At 44.4% G+C, this 27,423-nt stretch overlaps 1 protein-coding gene and 1 long non-coding RNA gene across 2 annotated transcripts in view; one reads left to right on the top strand and one right to left on the bottom strand.

Moving 5' to 3' along the window:
* SNX24 (sorting nexin 24) overlaps window positions 1-27,423 on the bottom strand; it is a 116,056-nt gene that overhangs the window by 2,559 nt on the left and 86,074 nt on the right. Inside the window, exons 4-5 of the mRNA XM_040415953.1 lie at window positions 6,442-6,536; window positions 2,902-2,934 (exon numbers count right to left, since the gene is read on the bottom strand). Coding sequence (XP_040271887.1) covers window positions 2,902-2,934; window positions 6,442-6,536 — 128 coding nt within the window. The remainder of the gene's footprint in view (window positions 1-2,901; window positions 2,935-6,441; window positions 6,537-27,423) is intronic.
* LOC120988471 lies at window positions 714-26,143 on the top strand. Its single transcript, XR_005776135.1, has 3 exons — window positions 714-754; window positions 23,834-23,837; window positions 26,007-26,143. It is a non-coding gene; the product is annotated as an uncharacterized LOC120988471 (long non-coding RNA).

The raw sequence follows: 27,423 nt of genomic DNA, 5'->3' as shown, positions 1-27,423 counted from the left end.
TAACGATATATATCGCGATAAATGCCCATTTAGAAGAAAAAACACTTGGGGCCACAAGGAGACATTATACTGTAAGGGGGCAGCCACAAGGAGACGTTCTACTGTATGGGGCAGCCACAAGGAGACACTACTGTATGGGGCAGCCACAAGGAGACACTACTGTATGGGGCAGCCACAAGGAGACACTACTGTATGGGGCAGCCACAAGGAGACACTACTGTATGGGGCAGCCACAAGGAGACACTACTGTATGGGGCAGCCACAAGGAGACGTTATACTGTATGGGGCGGCCACAAAGAGACGTTATACTGTATGGGGTGGCCACAAAGAGACGTTATACTGTATGGGGGCAGCCACAAGGAGACGTTATACTGTATGGGGGCAGCCACAAGGAGACTTTATACTGTATGGGGGCAGCCAGGCAGCCACAAGGAGACGTTAATTGTTATACTTTTATATGTCATTTTTCACCATTTCGGGTATCTGTAACTAGTCAATGGACTTCTAGTAACAACAAAAACATTACAGGGTTAATTCAGCCCCCAGCCTCTGATCAGCCCCCCAGCCTCTCCCTCTTATCAGCCCCCTCTGGTAACTCAACCCCCCCCCCCTGTATTAATCATTGGTGGCAGTGGCCACAGGGTCCCCTCCTCCCCCCCATCATTGGTGACAGTGCCCTCCCCCCTCCCTCCCCAGTATTAATCATTGGCGGCAGTGGCCACAGGGTCCCCCTCCCCTCCCATCATTGGTGGCAGTGGGCAGTTCCGATCGGAGTCCCAGCTGTGTAATGCTGGGGGTCCGATCGGTTACCATGGCAGCCAGGACGCTACTGAAGTCCTGGCTGCTATGGTATGTTAGTGAGCAGCATTATACTCACGTGCGCCGTGGCCGCCGGGCGCTCCTTCTTCTGTCTGTGCGGCGCATTGCTAATGCTTATAGCATTAGCAATGCGCCGCACAGACCTATGAGAAGGAGCGCCCGGCGGCCACGGCGCACGTGAGTATAATGCTGCTCACTAACATGCTGCTCACTGCCCACTAACATGCAGAGACTGAAGAACATTACAGGACGCTGTGATCCGCGCAATTAACCCCTCAGGTGCCACACCTGAGGGGTTAATTGCGCGGATCACAGCGTCCTCTCAGAGGTCGAGTGCCGGGAATGCGAGTCACAGAATTCCTTCCCCCACGCCAAACTGTTAAGAGCGCCGCCGCAAGCGGCCAGCAGGTATCGGGGACATTTGCACGAGTACAAGTACTCTGCAAATGTCCAGTATCGGTTCATGCTGGGGCGGGCGGCCGCAGATTTAGAGGCGGTCAGCGCTCATGACCGCTTCTATGACATCACGAAATACCGTGGTAATTACGAAACAGCGATATCGCCATATCGCCGTTTTTTTAATACCGCGGTATATAGTGATACCGGTATATCGCCCAACCCTAGGTGAACATAAGAAACTATGATATATATCTTATCAGAGTAAGGCTACATGCACACGACCGTATGTGTTTTGCGGTCCGCATAAAAAAAAAAAGATGACATTCGTATGCCATCCGTTTTATTTTTTTGCGGATCCATTGTAACAATGCCTAAAAACGGACAAGAATAGGACATGTTCTTTTTTTTTTTTTGCGGGGCTACGGAACGGACATACTGATACGGACAGCACACGGTGTGTGCTGCCTGCATTTTTTGCGTACCCATTGAAATGAATGGGTCCGCATCCTATCCGCAAAAAATACGGAATGGACACGGACACAAACAACGTTCTTGTGCATGTATCCTAAATGTCTCTTTCTCCACATATCAGCTTTTTTTTTCCCTCTGACTGCTTTCATTTCACTAAGGCCTCTTACACACAAACGTTGTGTGCCCGTGGCCGTATTGCGGCCCACATACTGCGTGTCCGCAATACACGGGCACCGGGCTGTGTCCACTCTGCATCACGGACGCGGACCCATTCACTTGAATGGGTCCGCAATCACGGAGATGCGGAACAGAAGCACGGATCGGAACCCCCATGGAAGCACTACGGAATGCTTCCGTGGTGTTTCCGCCCATGCCTCCGCACCGCAAAAAAAAAAAAAATAGAGCTTGTTCTATTTTTTTGCGGTGCGGACGGATCACGGACCCATTCAAGTAGAATGGGTCTCGATCCAGCCCGGCCGCCGCACGGACGTTGCCCGTGCATTGGGGACCGCAAATTACGTCCCCAATGCACGGAATGGATGCACAACGTACGTGTGCAAGAGGCCTAACTCTCAATTCACTGCTCAAATCCTTCTTCAGTGAAGACATGTTAGCAGCTTTCTGAAGGATCAGATCACATTTGCAGCCCATAGAAGTCTAAGGAGAGGGGAAGGAGAAGAAAGCGGCTGCTAGCAAAAGGCAGAGAAAGGCACAGAGACTGCTGCTGATTTAGCAACTCATTTCACTGCTAGAGTCACATCTAAGCTGCTCAGTACTGCTGGAAGATGTCCTCCATTCATGCTGCTACTTCTGAGGTGGTGTAACAGGAAGATAGAGGAGCAAAATCTCCATGTGTATTCTATGGGAGACTCATAACGGCGAGAGTCCCCCCCCACTAGCTCAGGGAAATCGGAGAATTAGACAGGGCTAACTGCAGGATGCAAGTCATGTTATAGTGTTGCTCCTCATGTACACATGATGCTCCCAGCCACCGGCTCTGCAGGACACCAAAGCCTTATTCACAAGGTGCTGAGAAGCGTTTCTTCTCCCCTGCCTGGTATATGTTAGCAGTATGTTCTTGCCAAAACTGTGGCTTTTATTAATAGTTCATCCTACCAGCCTATATTATGGTATGCATGCAAATGGCCTACCTATGTTATTGGTACTGTAACATTTACTGGTCTATATCACATACAGGAAACCGTGTCCTACCTAGTTTCTTCTGAATCAATTTCCTCAATGGAGCTGAAAGACAGAAAAGTCATTACTTAAGACAGGGATGCCCAACCTGCGGCCCTCCAGCTGTTGCAAAACTAAAACTCCCAGCATGCCCAGACACCCTACAGCCATCAGCCTACAGTTGTAGTTTTACAAGGTAGGAGTAAACTCCCATGACTCTTGTAAAACAGACCTGGATCACAGTTTACATAATTTTTAATGAATACATTTTTTTTATATATTTTGGCAATTGTTCACATATGTGGACAGATCAGTTTTAGATTTTTCAGTCAAATAAAAGGTGTAATTGATTAGATATTCATAAATCTCCTCAGGGCATGATTAAAGTTAGCACTTAATAAATCTGCACCAATATTTTAGGAGTTCAGATGTATGTTTACTACTGTCTTAAAGGGGGTGTGCAGTGGATTAATACTGAAGACCTATCCTCAGGATAGGTCAATATCAGACCGGTCGGGGTCCGACTCCCGGCACACCCATTAATTAGCTTTATGAAGAGCTAGCGGTATTTTCAGAAGTCCTATAGCAGTGAAATGGCAACCACTCTATTCACCACTATGAGACTGCTGGAAATAGCCAGCGCTCTGCAATTTTTGCAAATATTTTTGAATGAAAGGTAACCGGGCTTGTGAGATGTGCTCACCTTTGCTTTGGGGGGCCTTCTCTGGAGACGGCAGTGGGTCTCAGAGGTGGGACCCGCACCTTTCTAACATTGATGGCAGGGTCGGACATATCGCCTGGGCAGCCGGTTCAGCTGCACAGGGGCCCGGCGTGTGAGGGGGCCCATTCATACTAGTGAGCTCTTCTGGAAGCGCTCACTAGTATCATACTAGTGAGCGCTTCCAGAAGAGCTCACTAGTATGAATGGGCCCCCTTTAGTATGCAAGAGAGAGGCGGTGGAGAGAAGCGCTTACTTACCCCTCCGGCTCTGCTTCCTCCCTGGTCTCCTCCAACTTGACTGCGTACAGCGCACACTATGACCTGACGCTGTACGCAGTCAGGTCACGTGACTGTGCAGCGTGGGCTGTTTGAGACCAGCAGGGCAGGCACTCACATTAGGACACCCTGGCGGACATGGAGAGCAGCGGAGCAGGAGAGGTAAGTTTTAATTATTTATTTTTAGTCTGATATGAGGGTCTGTCACATCGATATGGTGGGCCTGAACGAGCATGTGGGGGTGTCTGAATAAATAATTAATGACTGATATTAGGGTGGGGTTCTTCGTGACTCTTGGGGTTCTGAACAAGTGACATATGGGGGGCCTGCCTATTTTATATACTGGCAGACATAGGAAGCACTATGGGCTGCCCTATCTTGTATACTGGCACACATGGGAGGGCACTATGGAGGGGAGGAGCAATATGGGGGCCCTATCTTATATACTGGCACACATGGGGGGGCACTATGGAGAGGGAGAAGCACTATGGGGACCCCATCTTATATACTGGCACACATGGGGGCACTATGGAGAAGGGGGGAAAGGAGCACTATTGGGGCATCTTCTGGGGCCTATCTTATATAATGGCAGACATGGGGGCACTATGGAGGGGAGGAGCACTTTGGGGGCCCTATCTTATATACTAGCACACATAGGGGGCACTATGGAGAAGGGTAAGCACTATGGGGGCATCTACTGGGGACCCTATCTTATATACTAGCACACATGGGGGGCACTATGGAGAAGGGGGAGCACTATTGGGGTCATTATATAGGAGAATTATACTGGCACACATTATGGGGCATTTTATACTGGCACATTGTCAGGCACCATGGGGATAAGGGGAGGTGCACTATTGGGGCACGATATAGGAGTATTTTATACTGGCGCAAATTATAGGGCACTATGGGAACCTTGTCTCAACTGGGGGCACTAAGAGGGTTTTTTGGGCACACAGTAGGTGGCATTGGCACACATTATAAGGGCACTATGGGGACATTGGCTCTACAGGGGGCACTAAGAGGAGGTATTTTTTATACTGCCACACAACAGGACATTTTTATTTTTACTGTAACACATTACAGGGAGAATTATTACTACCGCGGGCATTATGGTGGGCTATATTACAGTTGAGGGACTATGAGGAACATGAATAGTAGTATAAGCACTATGGGAGCATTATTACTTCTGGGACACCGTGGGAAATTATTACTGTAGGGGCACTATTACTACTACGTGTTGTCTGGTAGATAATTATTTCTATTGGTGGGACTTTGGGGAGCAATATTACTGTGGGGGGCACCCTGGCATGGTATCAGCTTAACCCAATTATTTTTGGGGAACATTATGTTTACACTATTATTGTCAGTGACACTATTTCCTGGGCACAGTTATTTTTTAGGACACTGTCTGCCAATAATTATTGAAGGGAAACTATCTGTGTGTAACTTGTATAGGGAGCATAGAGGGCACAGTATTGGATGGGTGAAAGAAATCATCATGGCGGTCTGGTCTGAAAGGAGAAGATGAGGACAGAGAATATCAAAGGAGACGTCACTGGATGGAAGAGGTATGTGGCACTGTATTAGGCTACTTTCACATCTGCGTTAGTGATTCTGGCAGAGAACAGCCTGCTGGAATTCACTGGATCCAGCACTGCTGGATGCAGACAGAATGCCCGCCGCCCCCATTGACTATAATGGGGTACGGCAGCGATCCGGCCACAATGTGGCAAAAATGCAGAGAATCAGCGGCACACAAACCGCTGCATGCTGCGGTTTGTGTCCGGCCGATTCCTTGCATTTTCTGCCAGATCAGGTGGCCAGAGCATAGTACCGCAGGTGTGAAAGTAGCCTTTTACGTATGTTTTGTATTGCTATAAGTAATGTTAGGACGGAATAGGTTAGGTTGCGAATTTGGCTTGGGGTGGGGGGCCCAGGCACGTTCTTTGCACAGGGGCCCTCTGCTGTCTGTGTCCGCCCCTGATTGATGGCATATCCTAGCGATACACCATCAATGTCTTGGATGGTTATACCTCTAACAAGAAATGTCTACAGAAGGTTGTTTCTGCCAAAAAGTGCAATACCAGGTAATTAGTGCTACAGAAGGAAAGGGATCAAATACATTCATTTTTACATCAATAGGTTATCTTATATACTGTTTGAACAAAGATATCCACATATGTTTTCTATGACTTTTCACTAGACTTTATATAAACCAGTAGGTTTACAATGGAATTTTTTTTCCCACTTGCTGCTTTTGGCCATATGAACCAAAACAGAACGTAAAACAGAACGCCTCTGGTATTGAGATGTAGGAAATAAAGGACACACTTCAAGATATGGTAATAGAAGACATATTACAAGACATTCATGTGATGCCTAATGCTATTTAATAGCCTTATCACACAGCTAGTAATAGGAAAAAGCAGATGCCCGGAGTAAACAATAAGGTAGCTGCTTTCATTTTTAAATGGCCCGTGTAAAATTCCATCTGGTTGCTGTGGCCATCTCCTATATTCTAATAAAGGTCACCCATCCTGTCAATGTGAGCACGCATAAAACAGAATACTGTACCCGCAACTCTCCGCTTTTGGCAACGATGGCAGATGGCGAACATTCAGAAAATCCAGAAATATTTTAGGGAGCTCTTCATTTTCATAAATAATAGTCTATAAAAAAAAGTATATGGAAATATATTAAATGGTAATTCCATAAAGTTATGATAATCACTTCAAACATTTAAAGCGGTTACATCCTTACATAAGGACGAGCAGCATATGGATGATGATGGTCTTTCATTCTGCGGATCATTGGGGACCCTTGGGGTTGGTTCCTCACCAATCAAAAATTGATGGCTTATACTAAGGGCTCATACGTATGGTCACCACCCCCCTGCTGCAGACTGCAAATAGCGGGCCACAATGCGTGGTCATTGGCCGTGTGAATCCCGTATTGTGCCGCTGACCCAATACGGGCACGGATACCTTACATTCGTGTGAATGGGGCCTAAAGGATAGTCTATTAATGTTTTAATCTTTGAAAACCCCCTTAACCCCAAATCAAAGTGATCATACACTTCAACATTAGCAACACCCAAAATTAAGTAAAAGGATTAATTATAAAAAAATATATATATATATTTATTAATTGTTAACATAAAGGATAAAAAATGTCACGTAAATGTTATTTTCGGTGTCATTGTAAAGGTTAACTTATGTTACTACTGAGGGGAAAGCAGAAGGAAAACAAAATGTGGCGTTTCAATAGTTGAGGCGATTTCATTACTCAGCCCTGAAGAATCCAATCCATCATTGCTGTGAGAAAGAGGAAATCTCCTGTGGTTTCAGAGACTTACTCTGGTTTTATTAATGCAAGATTTAGGAAATGTTAACAATGTGAGTTGTTTGTTTAGTTTGACAGATCAGCTTACGATGCACTGGCCACATCTATAGTATATCTCAGAATGACAAAGGACAGGCCACCAAGCTCATTGTCATGGCTTGCGCAGCTAAGCCCCGATATTTCTCTACAGTAACATGAAGGCACTTGGTGCGATACGGTTTGACATTATGAACGTGGCCCTGAACTTAGGGAAGACAATATAACAATAAAGCTCAAGAATATTCAATTGGTAACTAGCAGCAATCTTCAAGACAAGCAATTAAGGAGTCTTATAAAATGTGAAATGAAAACTTTATCTCGCACTCATGTCTGACTGTGAGAATCTTATGGATCAAACACAGACAGCAGACACCATTTACATTTTTTCCATTTTATAGGTCATACCCATGTACACACAGAAAACCCTTCCACAAGGGGCACACAGTGATCTAAGTCTTTTAAATACATAGGCCTATTCTAAACCACAACTTGTTATGATCTCAAGACAAGAGGACTTAAGGCTACTTTCACACAAGCGTTTCTATTTTCCGGCATTGAAAATAGCTTCTGTTTTGTCCCCATTCATTGTCAATGGGGGCAAAACGTAACTGAACAGAACGGAATGCTCCAAAATGCATTCCGTTCCGTTTGGTTGCGTTCCCATAACGGAGAGCAAACCGCAGCAAGCTGCGGTTTTCTTTCAGTCATGGGATGCGGAGCAAGACGGATCCGTCATGACCCACAATGCAAGTCAATGGGGACGCATCCGTTTAAGGGTCCATTCACACGTCCGTAGTGTATTGCGGATCCCCAATACACCCGGCCGGCACCCCCATAGAACTGCCTATTCATGTTGGCAATTGCGGACAAGAATAGGACATGTTCTATTTTTTTCCGGAGCCGCGGACCGGTTGTTCGGGGCCACGCTCCGGAAATGCGGATGCGGACAGCACACTGTGTGCTGTCCGCATCCATTCCTGCCCCATAGAGAATGAATGGGTCCGCACCCGTTCCGCAATTATCCGGACGTGTGAATGGATCCTAACACCGACAATAGAAAACTGATCCGTTCCCCATTGACTTTCAATGGTGTTCGTGACGGATCCATCTTGGGTATGTTAAAGATAATACAACCGGATCGGTTCATAGCGGATGCAGATGGTTGTATTATCAGTAACGGAAGCATTTTTGCTGAACCCTGCCGGATGCAGCAGAAATGCTAGTGTGAAAGTAGCCTAAAGGGAACCTGTCACATTGAACATAGTGTCAGAGCTGCAGGCACCGTGTTATAGTGCAGGAGGAGCTGAGCAGATTAGAATATAGTTCTGCTGAGAAAGATTCCATAAAATTTGTTATTTATTTATTTAAATTCCTGCTCATTATGACCTTTAAGGTCAAGGAGGTGCCCTGTTATTGCCTTCCCTCTATGACTGTGTATACAGAGTTAGCCGTCAATCACTGATAGGACCGTCTCCTGGACTTCAAAGCCCAGAATGAGCAGGAATATAAATTATTAAATTACAGGTTTTACTAAATCCTTTCCCATAAAACTATATATCAATCTGCTCAGCTCCTCCTGCTTTGTAACATGTTGCCTGCAGATTACTTAGTATTTTTATGGTGACAGGTTCCCATGAAGGCCGTGCCCATAGTTCCATTCTCATACCTGTCCAGAAATGATGCTATCAAAGTATTCCACATAGTGCAAACCTCACAGCAGACCCCACAGTGCCAAACTCGTTGAGATGTTCATACCACAATCCTGATATTGTCACATAATCCGCGCTCCCAGGACACAGGAAGTAGAAAGCAAGCAGTCGATAAGTGCTTGCCATAAAAACTATAGCATGTAATATTATTACACTTCAGAAATACATCCAGGCCCCTCTTGAACTCTTTTAGTGAACTCACCATCACCACCTCCTCAGGCAGAGAGTTCCATAGTCTCACTGCTCTTACCGTAAAGAACCCTTTTCTATGTTTGTGTACAAACCTTTTTTCCTCCAGACGCAGAGGGTGTCCCCTCGTCACAGTCACAGTCCTGGGGATAAATAGCTGATGGGATAGATCTCTGTACTGACCCCTGAGATATTTATACATAGTTATTAGATCTCCCCTCAGTCGTCTTTTTTTTCTAAAGTGAATAACCCTAATTGATAATCTTTCAGGGTACTGTAATTGCCCCATTCCAGTTATTACTTTAGTTGCCCTCCTCTGGACCCTCTCCAGCTCTGCTATGTCTGCCTTGTTCACAGGAGCCCAGAACTGTACACAGTACTCCATGTGTGGTCTGACTAGTGATTTGTAAAGTGGTAGGAATATGTTTTCATCATGGGCATCTATGCCCCTTTTGATGCAACCCATTATCTTATTGGCCTTGGCAGCAGCTGCCTGACACTGGTTTTTGCAGCTTAAGTTCACTAAAATTCCTAGGTCCTTTTCCATGTCAGTGTTACCGAGTGTTTTACTATTTAGTATGTACGGGTGACTTGCATTATTCCTTCCCATGTGCATAACTTTACATTTGTCAGTGTTAAACCTCATCTGCCACTTATCTGCCCAAGCCTGCAATCTATCCAGATCCCTCTGTAGTAGTATACTGTCCTCTTCAGGGTTAATTACTTTACACAGTTTAGTGTCATCTGCAAAAATTGATATTTTACTATGCAAGCCTTCTACAAGATCATTAATAAATATATTGAAAAGAATAGGGCCCAATACTGACCCCTGAGGTACTCCACTAGTGACAATGACCCAATCTGAGTATGTACCGTTAAGAGTTCACAATCTAAGTTCCCCATCAGTATGTCTCTGGAGTCATGTTTTATCAGTCTATGGCCCGTATTCATCTAAAATCTGTAACATGCTCTACAGTATTTTGGTTATTACTAATTGTTATACATGTGCAGAGTTAGGCTACTTTCACACTAGCGTTCGGAGCGGATCCGTCTGATGTTTCATCAGACGGATCCGCTCCGATAATTCAGACGTTCGCATCCGTTCAGAACGGATGCGTCTGCATTAAAACTTAAAAAATTTTCTAAGTGTGAAAGTTGTCTGAGCGGATCCGTTCAGACTTTCCATTGAAAGTCAATGGGGAACGGATCCGCTTGAAAATTGAGCCATATTGTGTCATCTTCAAGCGGATCCGTCCCCATTGACTTACATTGTAAGTCTGGACGGATCCGCTCGCCTCCGCACGGCCAGGCGGACACCCGAACGCTGCAAGCAGCGTTCAGGTGTCCGCTCACTGAGCGGAGGCTGAACGCTGGCAGGCGGATGCATTCTCAGTGGATCCGCCTCCACTGAGAATGCATTGGGCCAGACGGATGCGTTCGGGGCCGCTCGTGAGCCCCTTCAAACGGTGCGCACGAGCGGACACCCGAACGCTAGTGTGAAAGTAGCCTTAAAGGCTATGTACACCTTTGGGGGCAATATTTTTAATTATTGCATTGTACTTATTTTGAGCTAAATCATTATTATTTTTTTCAAATGGTCTTTATTAAAATTACGGAATTTCTTTTTTGGGGAGCTGACAGGCTCCTTATCTCTGATCTTGGACCTTATAAACACTCATTATTGCTCAGTTCTTATCTTACTGATAAGAATGTGGCTTAAATAAGTGTTTATGACCTCTCAGTAGTTTAGAGATAAAGGTTATTATATGACTGGCACAAAGTGAATGTACCATTCACATACAGTCATGTGAAAAAATTAGGACACCCTTTGAAAGCATGTGGTTTTTTGTAACATTTTTAATAAATGGTTATTTCATCTCCGTTTCAACAATACAGAGAGATTAAAGTAATCCGACTAAACAAAGAAAACTGAAGAAAAGTCTTTTCAAGATCTTCTGTAAATGTCATTCTACAAAAATGCCTATTCTAACTGAGGAAAAAGATAGGACACCCTTGCCCCTAATAGCGAGTGTTACCTCCTTTGGCTGAAATAACTGCAGTGAGACGGTTCTTGTAGCCATCTACCAGTCTTCGACATCGGTCTGAGGAAATTTTACCCCACTCCTCAATGCAGAACTTTTTCAGCTGTGAGATGTTTAAGGGGTTTCTTGCACGTACAGCCCTTTTCAAGTCACCCCACAGCATCTCAATGGGATTCAAATCTGGACTTTGACTTGGCCATTCCAGGACTCTCCATTTCTTCTTTTTCAGCCAATCTTTGGTTGATTTACTAGTATGTTTTGGGTCATTGTCATGTTGCATGGTCCAGTTCCGCTTCAGCTTTAATTTTCTAACTGATGGTCTCACATGTTCTTCAAGCACCTTCTGATACACAGTAGAATTCATCGTGGATTCTATGATGGTGAGCTGACCAGGTCCTGCTGCAGCAAAGCAGCCCCAAACCATGACACTTCCACCTCCATGCTTCACAGTTGGTATGAGGTTCTTTTCTTGGAATGCTGTGTTTGGTTTACGCCAAACATGTCCTCTGCTGTTGTGTCCAAATAATTCAATTTTGGACTCATCTGTCCAAAGAACATTATTCCAGAAGTCCTGGTCTTTGTCAACTTTATCTCTGGCAAATGTCAGTCTGGCCTCGATGTTTCTCTTGGAAAGCAAAGGTTTCCTCCTTGCACACCTCCCATGCAAATTAAACTTGTACAGTCTCTTTCTGATTGTAGAGGCATGTACTTCTACATCAACAGTAGCCAGAGCCTGCTGTAGTTCTCGAGATGACACTTTAGGGTTTTTGGAGACCTCTTTTAGCATCTTGCGGTCTGCTCTTGGGGTGAACTTGCTGGGGCGACCAGTCCTGGGCATGTTGGCAGTTGTTTTGAAAGCCCTCCACTTGTAGACTATCTTCCGGACAGTGGAATGGCTGATTTCAAAATCTTTTGAGATCTTTTTAAATCCCTTCCCAGACTCATAGGCTGCTACAATCTTTTTTCTGAAGTCCTCTGACAGCTCTTTTGCTCTCACCATGGTGCTCACTCTCACTTCAACAGTCAGGAGCACACCAAACTAAATGTCTGAGGTTTAAATAGGGCAAGCCTCATTCAACATGCAGAGTAACGATCTACTAATTATGTGCACCTGGTGTGATATACCTGTGTGAGATCTGAGCCAATTTAAGAGGGAATACATGTGAGGGTGTCCTATCTTTTTCCTCAGTTAGAATAGGCATTTTTGTAGAATGACATTTACAGAAGATCTTGAAAAGACTTTTCTTCAGTTTTCTTTGTTTAGTTGGATTACTTTAATCTCTCTGTATTGTTGAAACGGAGATGAAATAACCATTTATTAAAAATGTTACAAAAAAACACATGCTTTCAAAGGGTGTCCTAATTTTTTCACATGACTGTAGTTAGAAAAACAGTTAACCCTTTGTGACAGAATAGCTCTATATTTTTAATAAAGACCAACTGGAAATATAATTTTTAGCCAAAAACGAGTAAAATGTAATCAAACTAAAATTGCCTCCAAAGGTGTACATAGCCTCTAAGGCTGTATTACATAGCCCAATGTGGAAGATGATTGTCAGGAGGTAGGCATTCTCCTCTTACATGCAGCAATCTCCGCAGCATGGGGAGGAGCGATCGTTATGCCATCGCTTGTACCTATGCTGTATAGTGGTTTGCCGGAGGAAGATAGTTATTAGATACCACTATCTGCCGCCTGCAAACAATATTTTTTTTTTAACATGTCAAAAGATTTGGATTGCCCGATGATTGAGCTCGTTCACCAGGCAATCAGTGGCAGTATTACACTGAGTTCATACGGACACTCGTTAGCGATTATCTGCCCAAAAAAATTAATCGGGCAGCGTAATACAGGCTTCAGAGTCAGCAGGTCGGCTTATCGACTCCACAGCCTTGGGACAGAATCTGTTGTATTCCGTTATAAAGCTACATATACACTCACCTAAAGAATTATTAGGAACACCTGTTCTATTTCTCATTAATGCAATTATCTAGTCAACCAATCACATGGCAGTTGCTTCAATGCATTTAGGGGGTGGTCCTGGTCAAGACAATCTCCTGAACTCCAAACTGAATGTCAGAATGGGAAAGAAAGGTGATTTAAGCAATTTTGAGCGTGGCATGGTTGTTGGTGCCAGACGGGCCGGTCTGTGTATTTCACAATCTGCTCAGTTACTGGGATTTTCACGCACAACCATTTCTAGGGTTTATAAAGAATGGTGTGAAAAGGGAAAAATATCCAGTATGCGGCAGTCCTGTGGGCAAAAATGCCTTGTGAATACTAGAGGTCAGAGGAGAATGGGCCGACTGATTCAAGCTGATAGAAGAGCAACGTTGACTGAAATAACCACTCGTTACAACCGAGGTATGCAGCAAAGCATTTGTGAAGCCACAACACGCACAACCTTGAGGCGGATGGGCTACAACAGCAGAAGACCCCACCGGGTACCACTCATCTCCACTACAAATAGGAAAAAGAGGCTACAATTTGCACGAGCTCACCAAAATTGGACTGTTGAAGACTGGAAAAATGTTGCCTGGTCTGATGAGTCTCGATTTCTGTTGAAACATTCAAATGGTAGAGTCCGAATTTGGCAGAAATTGAATGAGAACATGTATCCATCATGCCTTGTTACCACTGTGCAGGCTGGTGGTGGTGGTGTAATGGTGTGGGGGATGTTTTCTGGGCACACTTTAGGCCCCTTAGTGCCAATTGGGCATTGTTTAAATGCCACGGGCTACCTGAGCATTGTTTCTGACCATGTCCATCCCTTCATGAGCACCATGTACCCATCCTCTGATGGCTAATTCCAGCAGGATAATGCACCATGTCACAAAGCTTAAATCATTTCAAATTGGTTTCTTGAACATGACAATGAGTTCACTGTACTAAAATGGCCCCCACAGTCACCAGAACTCAACCCAATAGAGCATCTTTGGGATGTGATGGAACGGGAGCTTCGTGCCCTGGATGTGCATCCCTCAAATCTCCATCAACTGCAAGATGCTATCCTATCAATATGGGCCAACATTTCTAAAGAATGCTATCAGCACCTTGTTGAATCAATGCCACGTAGAATTAAGGCAGTTCTGAAGGCAAAAGGGGGTCCAACACCGTATTAGTATGGTGTTCCTAATAATTCTTTAGGTGAGTGTATAATTACATAGCAAGGGGGCATTCACAGGACTGTATCCTTTTTACTGTCTGCAAAGCACGCATCCACAAAACATAGACACCGGCCATGTGCGTCCTGTCCTCTCTTAGAAATGCCTATTCTTGTCCACAAAATGGACAAGAATAGGACAAGTTCTATATTTTTTTAATGAATGGGTCAGCATCTGATCCGCAAAAAAGGATGTGGACCAAAACTACGGTCGGGTGAATGCCCCCTTCGTATGGCTGAAAAAAAAGACAGGTCTATGAAGTTCAACCAGGGGATGGAAAGCGGAGGGGAGTAAGAAACCAGAATTCTACCCATTTTCATAAGTATTAATGCTATTTATTTCTAAGAATTTATCTAATATTTTTTAAACCATCAATTGGTAGACTATTCCAGAGATTCACAGCTGTTAAGGAAAGAGAAGTCTTGTCTCCAGTCACTCACTAGAGCTAAAGAAGACAAAAGAGGAGATAAAAAAACGTCTTCAATATGCCAAGTCCAGTTACTTGTGAGCTATTTCCATCAGATATGTCTTATGAAATGGAAGAAGATCACCTTAATATTGATAGAAGATAATTCAGTAGAGACAACAAATTAGACACTTCTGATTGTACTGCCACATGGTCAGTTTTTTTTAATGCAGTATATGAAGCCAAGTGGATGAAAAAAAAAAAAATATATAGAAATGGTAGTATCTATCCTTTTATTCTCACTCTCCTTTCATGATCTGCTCCCGATTCTGGCTTCAAAAACTGCTTAGAAAAACGGAATGTGTGGCTGTACCCTTAGAGTACAAAGATAGGCTAGTTTCACACTAGCGTTGTGAGATCAGGCATTGCCAGAAGCCACTGCGTTCCTGCCCGGCTTTATTAAACTATAATGAGGACCGGCAGAGATCCTGTCGGATCTCACAACGCTAGTGTGAAGGTGGCTGCAGGGGGACCTCCAGCCTGCGTTTGCTCCTCTGCATCCAACAATGTTTGATAATGCTCCCAAGGTCCTGTTAATGGCAGAGTAAATGAATGGGATGCACATGTGGAACATCATTTCATTAAATGCTCTTCAACATTTTCTTCTTTGCACATCAGATAAACAGGAAAAAAAAACATAATTTTGTATTCCGGGCATCATTTCTTCAAAGAAGATATCCATTCTACTCCTACCACACAAATTCCTCCGTGCCCGCTTTTTTTTTTTATCTGCCGTATCATTCTCACAAAACTGTGCTCCCAATAGACACAATTGATTGGCTGCATATGTTTCAGCTTTGACAACCCAGGCATTTAATTGTCAGTTATCTCTTATTCTTCTTCAGTGGCTGAAATACAGTCACAAAGTAACAGAGGGACTTGTTCTGCTTTAACCTTAGCTAGCTGCCATCACGCAGTGGAAAACAGCGGTAAAATATCACAGGATCACTCTGTACTGCAGAAGAAGACGTGTAAAGAGCGTAATGATTTCCCCCGAGTTTGCTTTTTAGAAAATCGTCAACGGAGCCAGTAGAAACTGTGACAAGTCTTCAGAGGGAATGCTGGGAAATCGAACAATGGCATTCTAGTTAGGGGCCAAGCCTACTCATCAGCCAATTATATCTGCAACGGAGCATCCTGCTGAAAACTTCAACAAGACCACTTTGCTAACCTTTTGAGATTTCTGAGCAAGGTTCCTGCAGAGCACAGAGTAACAGCTGATCGAGATAACACATTTCCTTCCACTTAGTCTTTTTAAAGTCATTCCTGAAGTATAATCTTATAAGTGTAGTCTACGTTACCACAGAGGGCAAAGACTCAGGTCTATACGCCATCTGTGGTACTATATTGTTAGAAAGAAATACATGTGACTATTAAATCCAGAAGGAGACTGCAATACTGTGGAGACAACACATGGATGGATTTACAATGCAGCTGGAAAGTCTTTAGACTTTTTCAGAAATGTTTGCTAATTTATTAAAAAGAAACAACAAAAATTTCCCATGGATATAAGTATTCAGCCCCCTTGTAATTTAGGTCTGGGGCCTCCCATTTCTCTTGATCACCTTAATTGGAGTACACTTGTGGTAAATTCAGTTGATTGGACATGACTTGGAGAGACACAACCCTAGCTATATAAGATCCCACAGGAAACAATGCCTTGGTAAGAGAGGTGACCAAGACCCCAATGGTCACTGGCTGAGCGCCAAACATCCCGTATGTAGATGGGAGAAACTTCCAGAACTGCAGCATCATGTTGTGGGGGTGTTTTTCAGCAGATGGGACAGACTAGTCAGGGTTAAGGGAAAGCAAGACAATGACCCTAAGCACACAGCCAAGACAACACCGGAGTGGCTTAGAGACAATTCTGTGAAGGTCTGAGTGGCCCAGCCAACCCAATCGAACATCCTTGGTGAGACCTGAAAATGGCTGTCCCCATCAAACCTTACAGAGCTTGAGAGGATCTGCAGAGAAGAATAGCAGAATATCTCCAAATCCAGGTGTACAAAACTGGTGGCATCATACCAGTGGCGTACATAGAGAAGTAAGGGCCCCCATAGCAAGGATCAAACCAGGCCCCCCCACAGGACAGAAGGGTTTCTGCCTAAACCCCTTTCAATGACCCATGTCCATTTTTTCCACTGCTTCATTTGCTAAAAGTTGTTTATTTAGGGGGTAGAGTCCTGACCAAGTTTTCACTTCCAGTAGAAGAGGAGATGATCCCAACTGGGGCCCCTCTTGCCCTGGGCCCCATAGCAGTCGCATGGTCTGCCGCTGTGGTAGTTACGCCAATGCATCATACCCAAGAAGACTAGAGGCTGTAATTGCTAGCCAAAGGTGCTTCAACTAAGTGCTGAGTAAAGTGTCTGAAGATTTATGTCACTGCAAGATTTTAGCTTTTCATTTTCAATAAATTATCAAAGATTCCAAACATTCAAGTTTTCACTCTGTCATTATGGGGTACTGAGTGCAGAATAATGAGGAAAAACTTAAATGTTTTTTATTTTAGCACAAGGCTGCAACATAACAAAATGTGAAAAAAGTGAAAGGGTCTGAAGACTTTCCGAATGCATTGTATGTCCACTGGCTATTTTTGATAAGAAGATAAAGATAGGTATGTGAGACTAGGAAACACCAATGGAATAGGAATCTCTGTGGGTACATGCAATACAGAATATTGTAAGTAAGTTCTCGCTGGTGCTCAGAGGTTTCCTCCTACACTCAAAAACACATTTTAACACACTTTAAATTGGCTCTAGTGTGTTCAATAAATGTAAATTAGATCGGGAGACGTACTTTGAATTGGGACTTTGCTTAAAGGGGTTTTGCCATCTCAGACAATGGGGGCATATCGCTAGGATATGCCCCCATTGTCTGATAGGTGCGGGTCCCACAGGTGGGAAATGAGAACGGAGCAGGTAAATTAACAGAGGGCGCACTGCGCATGCACAGCCACCCACCATGTATTTCTATGGGGCGGCTGAAAATAGCCGCATAGAAATGAATGGGAGCAGGGGCCGCGCGCGCGCACGGTGCCCTCCCATTCACTTTTATGGGAGCAGCGCTTGGTGGTGGACGGAATAGAGGTGGGACCCGCACCTATCAGAAAATGGGGGCATATCCTAGCGATATGCCCCCATTGTCTCAGATGGGAATACCCCTTTAAATGGAACCTGTCACCGGGATTTGATGTATAGAGCTGAGGACATGGGTTGCTAGATGGTCGCTAGCACATCCGCAATACCCAGTCCCCATAGCTCTGTGCGCTTTTATTGTGGGAAAAAAACGATTTCATCCATATGCAAATTACCCCGAGATGTGTCCTGTCCCTGTCCAGCGTGAAGGAGCGCAGCACCGCCCCGCATCCTCAGAATCTCCTCCTTGCTCCCCTGACGTCAGACAGCCAGAGCGCCGTAATCTCGCGATGCGCGAGCTAGCACATGCGCTGTTTCTTCCCTGAGGCTGATGCCAGCACAGGGAAGGAACACTATAAGGACACTGCGTCTGACGTCGGGGAGCAAGGAGGAGATTCTAAAGAGGCGGGGCGGTGCTGCGCTCCTTCACGCTGGACTAATCTCACGTACAGGACACATCTCAGGGTAATTTGCATATGGATCAAATCGGGTTTTTTCCACAATAAAAGCACACAGAGCTATGGGGACTGGGTATTGCGGATGTGCTAGCGGCCATCTAGCAACCCATGTCCTCAGCTCTATACCCAAAATCCCGATGACAGGTTCCCTTTAACTGAACATCACTTTGGAGAGTGTTGGTGCTATGTATGCAACCATGTCACAGGGCAGACATGGGCACAGGGCTTATTCTGGAAATATGCACCAGCACAAAGTGGCTGCAGTTCTGGTAACATGGTGGAAATTAAAAAAGTTACTACCAGCAATTAGTTGAACCTTTTTGTTTTTACTGGCTCTATAAAGATTTCAGCAGAGCTTAGATGAAGATGTAATTGCATTGTACATAATAATCACATGTACACCATAATAATTAATTATTGTTTTTTAGTACCGTATAATAGAATTTTTGATTGGGAGCCATTGGTTCATATTCATAATGATGCATGTTATACATTTTTCTACTCAAACACTATTTTATCATTAATAATTTGTACCACGGGAACAAGGAGCTGGTCAACAAAAAGTGAAACATTTTAAATGTTCACACTCCTAAGGCTACTTTCACACTTGCGTTGTTCTTTTCCGGCATAGAGTTCAGTCACAGGGGCTCTATACCGGAAAAGAACTGATCAGTTTTATCCCCATGCATTCTGAATGGAGAGTAATCCGTTCAGTTTGCATCAGGATGTCTTCAGTTCAGTCGTTTTGACTGATCAGGCAAAAGGGAAACCGCAGCATGCTACGGTTTTCTCTCCGGCGAAAAAAACTGAAGACTTGCCTGAACGCCGGATCCAGCATTTTTTCCCATAGGAATGAATTAGCGCCGGATCCGGCATTCAGAATACCGGAATGCCGGATCAGTCGTTCCGGCATGCGCATGCGCAGATCGGTAAAAATGTGAAAAAATTTACAAGACGGATCCGTCGGTCCGCATGACAAGCGGAGAGACGGATCCGTCCTTGCAATGCATTTGTGAGACGGATCCGCACCCGGATCCGTCTCACAAATGCTTTCAGTCAGCGGCAGATCGGCGGATCCGGCGGGCAGTTCCGACGACGGAACTGCCCGCCGGATCACACTGCCACAAGTGTGAAAGTAGCCTTAGCTGTCAACCCACTGATTTTGATGGGACAAGACGACATTCTAATGTGGGTGCCAAATATGGATCTACCAATTTTACCAAATGGAAGGTGTCAGGGGAAACTGGGACTGTGCATATTCTCACAGGAGACAAGCTTGTAAAGGAGTGGGGTGGATAGCTGTCACTCGGTCAACAGCTATGTTACGAGTATTACCTTTAGTTATGGAAGTTCCATTGTGTTTATGAAGCTTATTGATACACATTCATACATAAATGTACCTTGCATCTAATCATTTTTTTTTTTGATTTTTTGGGGTCCGAGAATAGGAAGCAGAAAATGTTAAAGGGGTTTTCCGGCATTATAATATTGATGACCTACCCTCAGGATAGGTCATCAATATCAGATCGGAGGGGGTGCCTGGTGTCAGCTGTTTGAAGAGAAGGCTAGGCTTTGAGTGAGCGCAGCCTTCCCTTCATTGTTTATCTGCTCGCCATCGACATAGCAGAGGTGAGCAGGTGTAATTACAAGAAGCCGTCTCATCCACTTCAATGGGACGGCTCCTTCCTATTCAAGTGTATAAGAACAAGCTGTCCCATAGAAGTGAATGGGTCCGGATTTTCAATAAACACCAGAAATTTTTTTTTTTAATAAATGCTAATAGGTAGCATGCCTCAATGTCAACCACCCAATCACATTCACCAGTGCTTTATCATTTTCGGAATCATAAAATGAATGATAACATGTCCTATGAAGACATAAGAGACTGTCATTGTTGCCATTTGTCATCGTTGACAGGTGTGGCACTGTTTTTGGAAGAAATTGGGCAATTTTTTTAAATCCAGGTCAACCCCTTTAACCGGTACCTTGTGTTCTTGTCCTTAGGCTCTTCGTAAACACAAAGTGAAAGTCTCTTTCACCATTAGTATTCACAATTCCACTAGCGACCGAACTTCAGCAGATACAAGTGCTCGTTCCTCAACCACACAAGTAGATCTAAAAGACGACAGCCAACATGAATATGCACGCTTCCTTGACTACCTCGGACAATGCAGCAAACCTCATGAAATATGTAGTCAAGGTTTATACAATGGGCACCCCTAGATATTTACATCAGCGTCTGCCCTTTACAATTGTAGTAATTTGTCACCATTATAACATGCTCTCTCTATGTTAAATGGATAGCTCTCCAAAATGCACTTTTCACTCTAAATGAGCATGGCACACTGTCCTCAGTATGATGGATCTCTTTCTTTAGAGTCCCCCTGAATGCTGTTAACAGGGCTAGTCTCTGATAAAGGCTAACTGGTATGAATTGCTGCTTCTTTCAGCATCCGTCTTTCAAGCACCGCCGGGATCATTTAAACATCCCAATAACAGGACATAGCAGCTGTTCACTGCACAATGAGGCAAAAAAGCAGAGTGGTCGACCCCGTTAATGGAGCAGAGTATAAACGCATATGTGCATATATAAAATACCTGTGATCCAACACTCAGAGGCCATGCAAGGATTTATTGTGGTGTGCATAGCAATCTAATACATTGTTATATAAGCAGCAAGGTATTAAAATCCATGTTACACTAATAAAAGCTAAAATAAAACACAGCCAATTGTCATTCAGTTTTTGTATAAAATCAACGTTAACTTCCATAGTTTGCCAATTGTTTTCGGCTCCAGATCATGTTCCATACAGAAAAGGGAACTACGGCCCATCTAGGACTAATTTTTAACACGCCACATTAGTATGTCACTCTCCTTGTTCATTAGCTTCTACTACCCTGAGATGTCACTGCTGGGCTCGAAGGACATCAAGAAGGGTCAACAGAGCAAACACACAACACTTTGCTCCATGTCTTCATGGTGGTTTTTCTCATTGCTTCCGCATGAAACCAGGTACTAAATTTCAGTTTTTTTAAATTTGTGGGCCTATCTTACAAGTGAGCCTAAACGGTGGAAATTTTGGGGTAGAATTTGAATAGACCTGCAGAGTAATAGATATATCAAACTAGAAAACAAAAAGCTACAAAAATACTAAAAGAAAAAAGAAATGCTGTCGTGCTGGAAATTGTGTCAGCAAAGCAGCATAACGATACCTCATCAGCTCCACGTACCCTCATAGTTAGGCCACTTTTACATGGTCAGTATTTGCAAGACTTGTGCCTCTTCTGGGTTTTCGACCCACTTCTGGGTTTGGCTTACAAATACTGTGAAAAAAAAAACCCTGGCCAAATACTGTTGGTGTGAAGTGGTCTGTCAAAACTTTCCCCTGTCCCAGCACTCTGGTGTGAGTATTAGGTTACCTGCACACATTTACCAATGTCTTTACGCCATTATTGTGGCTAAGTGGACTTTCAACTAAAAATTGACCTGCGATCTCCCTTGCATGCCCCGTGCTATGCTCTACAAACATGCCTCCTGAGATGACATCATACCACCTAGTAGCTGGTTTGTACAGTGGCCGGCATGGGAGCATACAAGCGTGCCAGGGAACCGAGGCAGAAGGTGAATATTCAATTTGTTCCTCAGACCTCACCCTGTGGATTTTTACAGAATTGCTGTGGATAAACTCTGCAGCAATTCCGCAACGTGTACAGCTGCAGTATGGCAGTGTCACCCAAATGGTTGCAGGCTGTGCCTGTCACAAGGAAGAAACTGGATGATACTGCCATGTGACATGGCGTTGCTATAAATGCTTTGGCACTGTGACCTATGTAAGTATTGCAACAGAGGCACAAAGACTTGTGGTGATAATACTGTGCAAGTCCCAGGATGTTTAATTGGATGAAACCAGGGAATGTACACTCACTGACAAATAAATAAATTACGTACCCAGAAATGTCAGATTGCTGAAAAATTCGGCATGCCGTTATGTCTCATGTAAATTATTACAGTTGTGGTCGGATTAAACACTGTAAAGTGCTTCCTGAGCTACCCGATAATGAGGCTCTCAGGGGCTACTTTTGGGTAGCGTACCTCTTGGTTAGAGATAGTAGACTCTTGTATAAGCCTCTACAGCACACGTTAAGGCATTTTGCCCAGCTGACAGACTTTGACAGAGAGCGCGTCATCGGATTGAGAAAAGAAAGATGGTTGATTCAACAAATTGCCCGCCATTTAGTCCGTTCTAACCTAGCGGTTAGGAAGGAGCAGTGGTTATGTGATGGCACGCACACACTGAACAGGCTCTGGACGGTCCAGACACGCATGAGCAGCTTCCACAGGTTTGTTGCCCACCAGGTGGCACCTTCATTACACGCTGCCGTCTCTGCCCAGACTGTTTCCAAGAGCTTAGCAGAAGGGAATTTGGCGTCACATCTATTATATGTCCTGCCATTGATAGTTGCCCGTCATTGTTTTTGTTTGCAGTGGTTTCGTGAACAAGATTTGATTCCAACAACTCCTTCTTGGTGCATAATTTTTGTCAAGGATTGTATTGAAAACAAACAAAACGGTATAACCAGTATAGTCGCCTGTGGCCTAGACTGTTCTTTCACAGTCCACACATGATATTTGTGAAATTGAAGTAGTATACCATATATGCACCAAAAATTCCTCCCCAATCAAATTCCATTAGATAGGAGACCCAGCTCACTTAGTTCAGTACTACACAAAATACTGAACTCATCTACAGTCAAAAAGTAAAAACCTTCATAGATCTCAATAAAAAAAGGAAAAAAAAAAAAAAAACTGACTCAAGGAATACATTTCTAGGCCACTGACTACCTGAGATGTGCGATATCTCCAGTAACTATATTAAAAATTAACTTTTCACATTCCAGTCATGTAAATGCCAAACTTTAATGCCTATGGCCGACCTCAATCAGTCTTACAGAGGCACACACTGCATGTATTCCGATAACTAATCTAAATGGACATAAAGACAAACTATTTTGAATCACGACCACAAGAAGTCAAAAATACTACAAATGCCAAGGTAAAAGAACAGGCTTTGTCTTGCAACATCTTATTTTTTTTTACCGAGATTCGATACAGTCACAGCTCGGCTCCCCAAACTTAGGTGCTTCCAGACAGGATGAGCCGGCATATTGCATGCTGTTCGGGGAGAGGGGGACGGATCAATAGCAGCTGAATGCCATCTGCTTTGGCCAGCAAAACAACACCAAAAGTGGAACCCATGCATCTTCCTTTATTGAAAGGTTATTTTTATGCAAGTAAACAATTCATCGTCTCCTTGCACGCTTGATGCTCATTTACCACTTCTGATCAATAAAATATGCAAAACAACAAAAAAAATTGAATCCTAAGAGTAGTTGTGATGCCAGGGTGAAAGGTAATCAATAGCAGGCTTGTTCAGTAGGGCAAATCGTGGGGTTACTGCATCTAAGGATCTCCGATCAGGGTCTATTTACAGATAACACTTTATTAAACCCAAAAACTTGCCCGATTCAACTCTAATCCAGGTATTCAAGGTATTCTAATGCAGGGGCATAATAGATCGAGTTATATATTGAATGCTATGCCGCTGGGAATTGGCACTGGATTTTCCTGCAGGTTTTACTAGATGTTCTGCATGTGGCAGCTGTTCCCTTCTTTCCGGACTGTGCTGAGCGTACAGTGATAAATGGCATCAGCAAATAAAGATTTGGTTATTGAACTTACATTTACTTTACTGCAATTATCTCGCTTATTAAGTTGCACTTACATTATTCTTAGTGATTTAAATGTCTTCACAGTTTTTCCCAAATCTGGCCTCAGCCTTCAACAAGGTAACGGCACAGGCTTTTATTCCATACACAAGACATGAACTTGTGCTGAGAGCCCTGAATACAAGGGTGGATTTTGAAATACCCCAATAAAGAATAAAAGGAGTTGCCTGGTCAATCATTTCGGCTGAGCAGATACTTCCTGTGTGCTGAGAGGGACCAGGAATCAGAGACCGTCAGGGACCTGGAAAGTGTCAGTATGGGAGTGGCAGTGAATCCATTTATGATTTGATTGAGTAGAAATTCTTTTGTTTTACTTATGCCATGCCAAGGCTTTAAAAAAATGATCGGTCAGACACCCCCTTTAAGAGTGGCTAACCTGACCTTTCGTTCTGGATGACTCCCTGATTACAATAAAAAATTGTGCAATGCTTCTTGTGGAGGTGCATACAAAAAGAGTGAACCGCGGCACTCTCATGTCTTCATTATTCCAACGTTTAATCACCAAATCACAGCGACGTTTCGACCAGTGTGATCTTTCTCAAGACATGAGAGTGCCGCGGTTCACTCTTTTTGTATTTACCAAGAAAGGGGTGCTACGGATTGGCGCCTGACACCGCGGGCATCACCACTGAAGGATCCACTTCTGATGTGCTGCTAATTTTTTTTCGTTTTTTCTTGTGGAGGTGCTGCAGTAAACTTCTCGCAGCTTACCAAGCACAGCGCTGTACATTGTACAGTGGCTGTCAGGGCTCCAGATGGCGACTAAAATGGTCGCAAATGCGACCTAGAATTGCAAAATGGCGACAAGACTTTGCAGTCTTGTCGCCATTTGTGCCTAGACCCGCCGCTGCTCTGCCGCTTTCACATTACTGACATGGCACGCGCTGCTGTCAGCGCGTGCCATGTTCTTCTCAACAGCACAGGGGAGAAGGAGGCAGTCCCTCCCCCCTGTACTGCTGCTGCCACCAGTGGGCTGATAGCAGGGAGGAGGAGGGGAGGGGCTATGGCCACTGCACCACCAATGAGGACCTTTCATTACAATAAAAAATCTAAACTAAGTATGCTGACATGGAGAGCGGCGCCCAGGGATCTCCCTGCACTTACTATTATCCCTGGGCGCCGCTCCGTTCTCCCGGTATAGGCTCCGGTATCTTCAGATTTTCGGCTCAACTGGGAGGAGCCTGCTCTTGTTCTCCTGGGCGTCTCCTTCTCCCAGGCTGTAGCGCTGGCCAATCGCAGCGCTCAGCTCATAGCCTGAGACGCCCAGGAGAACAAGAGCAGGCTCCTCCCAGTTGAGCCGAAAATCTGAAGATACCGGAGCCTATACCGGGAGAACGGAGCGGCGCCCAGGGATAATAGTAAGTGCAGGGAGATCCCTGGGCGCCGCTCTCCATGTCAGCATACTTAGTTTCGATTTTTTTTTTATTGTAATGAAAGGTCCTCTTTAATACAAACACAGGCTGCGGGTGCCGGACATATCCCATACCCGGCACCCAGCCTCTATGACTGCGCGCTGCGATCCGCCGCTATTAACCCCACAGGTGCAGCATCTGAGGGGTTAATAGTGGCGGATCGCAGCGCGCAGTCATAGAGGCTGAGTGCCAGGTATGGGATATGTCCGGCACCCGCAGCCTGTGTTTGTATTAACTATAAACGATATTCATTGGTGGTGCAGTGCACCGAACAACCCCCACCCCCCCCCCCCCAACCCCAGTATTCTAAAGTAAAATCATTGGTGGCGCAGTGCGCCCACAACCCCCCATCCCCCAAGTATTATTGGTGGCAGTGGCAGCTTCCGATCGGAGCCCCAGCAGTGTAAGCCTGAGGCTCCGATCGGTTACCATGGCAGCCAGGATGCTATTGAAGTCCTGGCTGCCATAGTCTGCTCCATGCTTCTGTGTGCACAGGGCACAGGGCACAGAGCAGCAGGGAGAGTGTGATGTCCTATTCACCCTGATAGAGCTCTATCAGGGTGAATAGGACAAGGGTTCTAGCCCCTAAGGGGGTAAAAAGGTATTAAATAAAAAGTTTAAAAAATAAATAAATAAATAGATAGATCATCAGTAAAAAAAAATAAAATAATCTCAGAAAACCGGTTTAATCTTGTGTCCACAGTGAAAGTACAATCACATGACAATGAGGATATGGTATCAAAGCAAAAGAAACATTGGTTTCCATATCAATCTCCTCAGGACCAGGCCAATTTTTTCTTTTTTGCTATCATTTTATCTTCCCTGCCATCTAAGAGCCATAAACTATAACAGTTTTTTCCATTTACAGAGACATACGTGGGCTTGTTGGTCGCGGACCAAGTTGTATACGTTAATGGCACTATTTAAAGGAGACCTAAACATTTGCTGAAACCACAAAGGCGCCGCAACACTTGTCAGAACTCTCTGCACCTTGAGGTTTAATTGGCCCTGCACTTCGATAGTCCAGGCACCGACGCTACTCTGAAACAGCTGACCTGGGGGGTGTCGAACCCCTGAGGGTCTGATATCGACGGCCTATCCTGAGGCTAGGACATCAATATTCAAATTCTGGCATACTCCTTTAAGAACTCCAAAATGGGAATTCTCTGAGGTTTCCTCATCACTCTTGTACCAATAACTTGTGATATAACTTTCATTTGATAATCACATGAGCTTCAGTTTTCAGACATACCTCGTGAACCCGAGCCATACACTCTGGGTGGTGGCTGATTAATACAGCGAACACCCACCCTCAATGACCGTCACTCATCCCCTTGGCTCTCTGGCCTGTTAACATTGGGGAGAATAGGTTGTTGGTATTTTGTGCATTGTACTTTAAAGGTGATGGGCAGTCCGGCTGATCTACTAGTATAGGACTGTTAGCCAGCATGGTGCACTACACGTATTAGTGTGGCTGTCTCCGTATAGTAGTCTTATCTGTGTGCAATAGTAATACTAAGCAACTACCCCCTCGAGAATAGCAGGTGCCTGGGTGGCTCCATCAGTATTTTGCTGTCTGGACCTCCTCTCGTTTCAGTAAGTATAACCTTTTTGGGTGGTTTCATGTACATCTCATCTTATTGGCTCCTATTTGTGGTGACAACAGGAAGTGCAGCCATATTGGTTGTCACTTTTTAATTAGCTTTTCGGTAACAAACTGATAATTTGCCAAGAAACCATGTTTGTACAATCAAATATATTTGTAAAAACTGTCTACATACAGGGACTATAGATCTGAAACCATGTTAGAGATTGT

This window comes from Bufo bufo, chromosome 2, assembly GCF_905171765.1.
Source record: "Bufo bufo chromosome 2, aBufBuf1.1, whole genome shotgun sequence".
Classification (NCBI taxonomy): Eukaryota; Metazoa; Chordata; class Amphibia; order Anura; family Bufonidae; genus Bufo; species Bufo bufo.
Note: the sequence above shows the minus strand (reverse complement) of the source record. Positions and strands in the feature narration are given on the sequence as shown.